Raw genomic sequence first — 8,555 nt, 5'->3', positions numbered from 1 at the left:
CGTGTGTTTTGGGTCATTGTCATGCTGGAATACCCATCCACGACCCATTTTCAATGCCCTGGCTGAGGGAAGGAGGTTCTCACCCAAGATTTGACGGTACATGGCCCTGTCCATCATCCCTTTGATGCGGTGAAGTTATCCTGTCCCCTTAGCAGAAAAATACCCCCAAACCATAATGTTTCCACCTCCATGTTTGACGGTGGGGATGGTGTTCTTGGGGTCATAGGCAGCATTCCTCCTCCTCCAAACACGGCGAGTTGAGTTGATGCCAAAGAGCTCCATTTTGGTCTCATCTGACCACAACACTTTCACCCAGTTCTCCTCTGAATTATTCAGATGTTCATTGGCAAACTTCAGACGGGCCTGTATATGTGCTTTCTTGAGCAGGGGGACCTTGCGGGCGCTGCAGGATTTCAGTCCTTCACGGCATAGTGTGTTACCAATTGTTTTCTTGGTGACTATGGTCCCAGCTGCCTTGAGATCATTGACAAGATCCTCCCGTGTAGTTCTGGGCAGATTCCTCACCGTTCTCATGATCATTGCAACTCCACAAGGTGAGATCTTGCATGGAGCCCCAGGCCGAGGGAGATTGACAGTTATTTTGTGTTTCTTCCATTTGCGAATAATCGCACCAACTGTTGTCACCTTCTCACCAAGCAGCTTGGCGATTGTCTTGTAGCCCATTCCAGCCTTGTGTAGGTCTACAATCTTGTCCCTGACATCCTTGGAGAGCTCTTTGGTCTTGGCCATGGTGGAGAGTTTGGAATCTGATTGATTGATTGCTTCTGTGGATAGGTGTCTTTTATACAGGTAACAAACTGAGATTAGGAGCACTCCCTTTAAGAGTGTGCTCCTAATCTCAGCTCGTTACCTGTATAAAAGACACCTGGGAGCCAGAAATCTTTCTGATTGAGAGGGGGTCAAATACTTATTTCCCTCATTAAAATGCAAATCAATTTACAACATTTTTTACATGCGTTTTCCTGGATTTTTTTGTTGTTATTCTGTCTCTCACTGTTCAAATAAACCTACCATTAAAATTATAGACTGATCATTTCTTTGTCAGTGGGCAAACGTACAAAATCAGCAGGGGATCAAATACTTTTTTCCCCTCACTGTAACTGTGACCGATCTCGTGAGGCTAAAATGCATTTTTAGAGTCTTCTGGTGACTTTACGTGGACTAGTAGAAAAAATAAAAATGTATTAAATCCTTACATGTTCTCTTTCCAAGCTGTCTACCAAATCGAATGTCAGCCTCTCCATTCTGACATTGTGATTGACACGAAAGCCTCCAAACATGGTTAAAACGATAGAATGTTGATATCATGGATGGTCAGTCCTTGCATCCATAGCTCTGTCTATGAATCTGAGAGTAGTTAAATTTCTCCAGGCTCATCCGTCAGCATTTTACCAACAAAAAAAAGAGGCGGGGTCACCACTTTGTTATTGTTTTAATTAAGGATTCTAGCCGAAAATATACAATACACCCCAAAAACAAGCGTATCTTCAGGAACAACACAGCTGAGTCTGTCGTACTACAAAGCAATACACTGTGAAACTATTCTTATTCAAAGACATTGTCATCGAACATGGTGGTTTTTGATCAACCACCGAACATCATGTATGCACTTATTATTATACAAAGAAAATCTATAGTTACACTGAGCAACACTGATGTGGACAGAGATGTCCATAGGAAACACTAAGGGCAGGATTCAATCTGATTTGATTTGTCAATAATGAGGCTTTTTTAAAGAGACCACATTCACGTAAAACACTGCATACGCAGGCTCAATCTTTAACTGGTGCATTGTTGACAAAGAACAATCGGATTGAATCCTGCCCTAACTAACAACAGGAAAGGTCTTTCAGTCTCTCTCTCTCCCTCTCGCACGCACACACACACACACAGAATAAATACAGAAAAATATTCTGGTAAATATTCAGAATACAGTCTGTACAGTTCCATTTTTCAAAACCATTGCAGGTACTTTGTTACATCAAACATCCCTTCTCCTATTAGCTGTTTGAGAAGCAGTCAACTGGGATAGACCATCCACCAGGCACTGCAGGATGCATCCCAAATAGCACCATATTCCCTTTATAGTGCACTACTTTTGACCAGAGCCCAATAGGGAACAGGGTGCCATTGGGGACGTAGCCTGTAACTGTAGAAGGAAAGGGGTGTTATATTCATGAAATATCATTTTCTTGTTCAGACTGAACTGGGTTGTCGTCAATTTACTGGGAGAATATACTGCAATGTTGGAGCTAGAAACGCAAGCATTTCGCTACACGCGCAATAACATCTGCTAAACATGAGTATGTGACAAATACAATTTGATTTGATTTGAATTGCACGTTGGTTCAACAAAATTTCTATGAAATGACGTGAAAACAACGTTGATTCAACTGGTGTGTGCCATTATTTCAGTCAGGTTGAGCTCTTTTCTCTCTCTCTCTCTCTCTCTCTCTCTCTCTCTCTCTCTCTCTCTCTCTCTCCATCTCTCTCCTGAGCGTATCTCTGTCTCTCTCTCTGTCTTTCTCTCTCATCCCTCTTTAGCCTTCTCTCTCTTTCTCCGTGTCTTACTGACCCTTAACACAGAATACTCATTATTGTCAGGGCTACCTCCCCTCTTACACCCAATCCCCAAAGTCCCAAAGCTTGTAACTCACTCGACTGTAGAGTTCTCCTCTCCTCCTCTCGCTCCTCTCCTCCTCTCCTCCTCTCCTCCTCTCCTCCTCTCGCTCCTCTCGCTCCTCTCCTCCTCTCCTCCTCTCGCTCCTCTCCTCCTCTCGCTCCTCTCCTCCTCTAGCTCCTCTCCTCCTCTCCTCCTCTCCTCCTCGCTCCTCTCCTCCTCTCGCTCCTCTCCTCCTCTCCTCTCCTCCTCCTCTCCTCCTCTCGCTCCTCTCCTCCTCTCGCTCCTCTCCTCCTCTCCTCCTCTCGCTCCTCTCCTCCTCTCCTCCTCTCCTCCTCTCGCTCCTCTCCTACTCTCGCTCCTCTCCTCCTCTCCTCCTCTCGCTCCTCTTCTCTCCTCCTCCTCTCCTCCTCTCGCTCCTCTCCTCCTCTCCTCCTCTCCTCCTCTCACTCCTCTCGCTCCTCTCCTCCTCTCGCTCCTCTCCTCCTCTCCTCCTCTCGCTCCGCTCCTCTCCTCCTCTCCTCCTGCTCCTCTCCTCCTCTCGCTCCTCTCCTCCTCTCCTCCTCTCCTCCTCTCGCTCCTCTCCTCCTCTCCTCCTCTCGCTCCTCTCTCTCCTCTCCTCCTCTCTGCCCTCTCGCTTCCAAATCTCTAGTTATTCACTCAGAGATGAGGTTTGGTCATGTGTGCCTTTTAACCCCTTATGAATTACAGTCTACCTGACGTAAGGTAGATGGTATGATGTGGTTATATCTCGCTTGGTTCCCTCTTCTCATAAGACTATATACTTTCACACCATTTTCTCTTTATATATACAGTGGGGAGAACAAGTATTTGATACACCGCCGATTTTGCAGGTTTTCCTACTTACAAAGCATGTAGAGGTCTGTAATTTTTTATCATAGGTACACTTCAACTGTGAGAGACGGAATCTAAAACAAAAATCCAGAAAATCACATTGTATGATTTTTAAGTACTTAATTTGCATTTTATTGCATGACATAAGTATTTGATCACGTACCAACCAGTAAGAATTCCGGCTCACACAGACCTGTTAGTTTTTATTTAAGAAGCCCTCCTGTTCTCCACTCATTACCTATATTAACTGCACCTGTTTGAACTCGTTACCTGTATAAAAGACACCTGTCCACACACTCAATCAAACAGACCTCTCCACAATGGCCAAGACCAGAGAGCTGTGTAAGGACATCAGGGATAAAATTGTAGACCTGCACAAGGCTGGGATGGGCTACAGGACAATAGGCAAGCAGCTTGGTGAGAAGGCAACAACTGTTGGCGCAATTATTAGAAAATGGAAGAAGTTCAAGATGACGGTCAATCACCCTTGGTCTGGGACTCCATGCAAGATCTCACCTCATGGGGCATCAATGATCATGAGGAAGATGAGGGATCAGCCCAGAACTACACAGCAGGACCTGGTCAATGACCTGAAGAGAGCTGGGACCACAGTCTCAAAGAAAACCATTAGTAACACACTACGCCGTCATGGATTAAAATCCTGCAGCGCACGCAAGGTCCCCCTGCTCAAGCCAGCGCATGTCCAGGCCCGTCTGAAGTTTGCCAATGACCATCTGGATGATCCAGAGGAGGAATGGGAGAAGGTCATGTGGTCTGATGAGACAAAAATAGAGCTTTTTGGTCTAAACTCCACTCGCCGTGTTTGGAGGAAGAAGAAGGATGAGTACAACCCCAAGAACACCATCCCAACCGTGAAGCATGGAGGTGGAAACATCATTCTTTGGGGATGCTTTTCTGCAAAGGGGACAGGACAACTGCACCGTATTGAGGGGAGGATGGATGGGGCCATGTATCGCGAGATCTTGGCCAACAACCTCCTTCCCTCAGTAAGAGCATTGAAGATGGGTCGTGGCTGGGTCTTCCAACCCAAAACACACAGCCAGGGCAACTAAGGAGTGGCTCCGTAAGAAGTATCTCAAGGTCCTGGAGTGGCCTAGCCAGTCTCCAGACCTGAACCCAATAGAAAATCTTTGGAGGGAGCTGAAAGTCCGTATTGCCCAGCGACAGCCCCGAAACCTGAAGGATCTGGAGAAGGTCTGAATGGAGGAGTGGGACAAAATCCCTGCTGCAGTGTGTGCAAACCTGGTCAAGACCTACAGGAAACGTATGATCTCTGTAATTGCAAACAAAGGTTTCTGTACCAAATATTAAGATCTGCTTTTCTGATGTATCAAATACTTATGTCATGCAATAAAATGCAAATTAATTACTTAAAAATCATACAATGTGATTTTCTGGATTTTTGTTTTAGATTCCGTCTATCACAGTTGAAGTGTACCTATGATAAAAATTACAGACCTCTACATGCTTTGTAAGTAGGAAAACCTGCAAAATCGGCAGTGTATCAAATACTTGTTCTCCCCACTGTATACATCAGTAAAATGGGTTTCTGGAATTCATTTAAAAAAAGCTTAATTCTCTAAAACAGAAAGCAGCTGGCTACTATGAAGCTCTGCACTGGAGACGTTCTACAAAGCTGAATAAACAGTGTTTATTCCGTGCTATCGCCAAGAAGACTAAAAGTCTCCTATAAAAATCACAAAAGTCATCTTCATCGCTCTCGATCTCTAGTAATTCATTAAATTCCTATGGATGAATCACATGTTGACATACAGTTTGTTTACAATGCGTGCCTGATTTACAGTGGAAACCCATTTCTCTTCCCGCTCAGTCTTCTTCAACCTCTTTAACAATGTTATTTCTCATTTAATTCTACCTTTTAGCTGCAGATGCTGTTAATCTCTCTGTCCATATTATGTAAACCATACAGCCTTTTTCTGTTTGTTGTCCTGCATCTCCTCTTGGGTTGGATTTATTTACATCCTTTTCCCATCACTCCATCACACCGTAGTAACAGAGCTGGGGGATTGTAGACCTTCTTTCTCCTCTTCTCCCTCTGCTCTCTTCTCCTCCTCCCATCCCTCCATCACACCGTAGTAACAGAGAGAAGAGGATTGTACACCTTCTTTCCGTCCGGCGACCTGGATCCATGAGCCAGTAGTTCCTGAATGGTGATCCAGTTATCCAGGATCCTCCTGTTCCTCTTCTTTAGCTTCTTCTGGCTGAGGGCCAGGATACTGGGACTACCGCCTGGCTCCCCCTGCAGGCCCGGAGGTCCTCCTACAGCCTTCCTATCCATAGTGCCCCCCCCCACCCCCGCCTGTGGCGCTCCGTCTCCCTTCAGGTAGTCCAGCCGGCTCTGCATCATGAACTCGCGGCGCCGCCGGTGCTCCCTGGCCCTCAGAAGCTGCCGTTTACGCTCCTCCTTCGACCAATAGCGTCCCTGCTTCGTCTCGCTAACCGCGTCGTCGTCTGTCGTCGTGCCACTGCGCTCTTCTCTGATCTTAATGGCCCGGGCTTTAAGGAGACGGTCCCTCACTGGTCGCTTGGCAACGTAGCGCGTCCCGTCGCTACGGATCTTCACCTACGGATAAGATAAGATGAGACGGTTAGCGCGATAGGTTATAGCTGCATCAAGGATATGGCAAAAGCAGGGTACATGCTTACAATTCCCAAAGATAATAATAATAATAATAATAATAATAATAATAATAATATGCCATTTAGCAGACGCTTTTATCCAAAGCGACTTACAGTCAGTCATGTGCGCATACATTTTTACATATGGGTGGTCCCGGGGATCTAACCCACTACCCTGGCGTTACTGGCGTTACAAGCGCCGTGCTCTACCAGCTGAGCTACCGAGGATACCATTTGATTGCACCATGTAAGACATAGAGAAGCAACAACTATCAATGAATAATACGGTAACACTTTACTTGACACCCAGCGGTGTCAGCAGACATAACTTGTCATTACCTGTCATAATATGATCATAACACTGTCATGACACATATATTTCGACCTGTTGTGACATATATTACATTATTTTATGGCTGGTTATGACACCTACGTAAGAGTGTCAAAACCCACAAATCCTACCACACAAGGCAAAACATTCCATTACACCATAGCCTACTAGTTAACAGTGTGTTTAGGTTGTATACAAGTTTCTGAAATTGACCATGTTCAATTATCATTGTAATTGAGCACAAATTTCAGGAGCAGGACAAGACACCCTCTTTTTGACTGATGACTGATATAAGGGCATGTTCGTGATAGCCCTATCTGGCTTAAATGATTATGATGGTCATAATGCTTCTTGACAGTGTCATAAAGTGTATTTTCTTAGTCCAAGTAATGTGACACAGGGTGGTCATAATGCTTATTTAAAATATGACGTAAAAAAAAAACATGACTGTAAACAGAATTCATTACAACAACAACAAAGGACTTAAGAAACAAACTTTCAAATGAAAGGAAACTTCTTGGCTGGGGAAAAAGATAACAACATTTGAATAAATGTGGGTTTTGACACTTTTATGCAGGTATGTTAACCAGCCATAAAATAACGCAATATATGTCACAACAGGTGTAAATATATGGGTCATGACAGTGTTATAACCATATTATGACAGGTTATGACAAGTTATGGCAGCTGTTATGACCATATTGTGACATGGTTACGACCGTGTCAAGTAAAGTGTCACCAACAATACAATCTTAAATATCAACTTTTAAGAAGGCCTTTCCTGCTATAAGGTAAATATAAATCAATCAACATATAACCTTCCACTCCATGCGAGATGAGTCTGGCCCCAGCTGCAGAGGGAGGTGTAGGGGGAGGGCCTTGGTGAGGCTGTCCTGGGCCTTGGTAAGGCTGTCCTGGGCCTTGGTGAGGCTGTCCTGGGCCTTGGTGAGGCTGTCCTGGGCCTTGGTGGGGCCAGCTGGGGCTCCACTAGCACTCCTGGGACTGGTGTGACCACTGCTGCCCGCCGCAGCCCCTCTCTCCTCCAGCCCCAGCCCCATCCCCAGGACCATGGCTCGGTCTATAGAGTCCAGGGAGTCGATCCGGACCTCAGGATTCCTTGATGGCAGCCGCATGCAGCTCTGGTGGCGTTCCGGTGCCGGAGGCTTGTTGCCACGGTGACGCCGGGTGAAGTATGGGCTGGTCTCTGCGCTTCGACCCCCTGACCTGTCGTGGTGGGTGGGGTTAGTTCTGGGGGGCTTCCGTGGGGGTGTTGTGGTTGTTCCGCCCTCAGCTATCCCCCTCCGTGATGATGACCCCACCCCGACACCTTCGCCCCCCTGGGTCAGAGACAGGTAATTAGGATGGGCGGGGCTTGTGCTGGCGTTGGTCGTCTGGATCTGGTACTTCCTGCATGAATGAAGGAAGGAAGGAAGGTTGGAAGGAATGTAGAAAGAAAGAAAGAAAGAAAGAAAGAAAGAAAGAAAGAAAGAAAGAAAGAAAGAAAGAAAGAAAGAAAGAAAGAAAGAAAGAAAGAATGAAAGAAAGAATACTTTACTGTCTCATAGGGAGATTTTCTTTGCAAAAATAGAGGTAATCCTGTGTTAAGAAACCAATAATGTTAACCAGCCTAATGATTTACTGGATATAATACAGCACAAGACATACACTTCTACAGCATATACAGTATCTATACAGTATCTACACAGTATCTATACAGTATCTACACAGTATCTATACAGTATCTACACAGTATCTATACAGTATCTATACAGTATCTACAGAGTATCTATAAAGTATCTATACAGTATCTATACAGTATCTATACAGTATCTACAGAGTATCTATACAGTATCTATAAAGTATCTATACAGTATCTATACATTATCTATACAGTATCTATAAAGTATCTATACAGTATCTCACAAGACATTACCTGTAGGTGTTGGGAGTGAAGGAACCGTTCAGACTACCATGTCCTCCACTCTCCCATCCCCGCCCAGACCCAACCCTGTCGGCCCGGTCTCGGCTGTGGTGATGGGAGTCCCCTCCTCTACCCTCCTCCTGGAT

General features: G+C 45.3%; 1 protein-coding gene across 1 annotated transcript in view; it reads right to left on the bottom strand.

Annotated features, from left to right (window-relative positions):
* Positions 1–5,028: 5,028 nt before the first annotated feature.
* The window catches only part of LOC121537770 (PDZ domain-containing protein 4-like), a 75,877-nt gene continuing 72,350 nt past the window's right edge, over positions 5,029–8,555 (bottom strand). Inside the window, exons 9-11 of the mRNA XM_045206991.1 lie at positions 8,422–8,555; positions 7,307–7,895; positions 5,029–6,101 (exon numbers count right to left, since the gene is read on the bottom strand). The exon at positions 8,422–8,555 is cut by the window's right edge and continues 901 nt beyond it. Of these exons, the coding sequence (XP_045062926.1) occupies positions 5,604–6,101; positions 7,307–7,895; positions 8,422–8,555 (1,221 nt within the window). The 3' untranslated portion in view covers positions 5,029–5,603. The remainder of the gene's footprint in view (positions 6,102–7,306; positions 7,896–8,421) is intronic.

Source organism: Coregonus clupeaformis, chromosome 24 (genome assembly GCF_020615455.1).
Source record: "Coregonus clupeaformis isolate EN_2021a chromosome 24, ASM2061545v1, whole genome shotgun sequence".
In the NCBI taxonomy this organism is placed as follows: Eukaryota; Metazoa; Chordata; class Actinopteri; order Salmoniformes; family Salmonidae; genus Coregonus; species Coregonus clupeaformis.
Note: the sequence above shows the minus strand (reverse complement) of the source record. Positions and strands in the feature narration are given on the sequence as shown.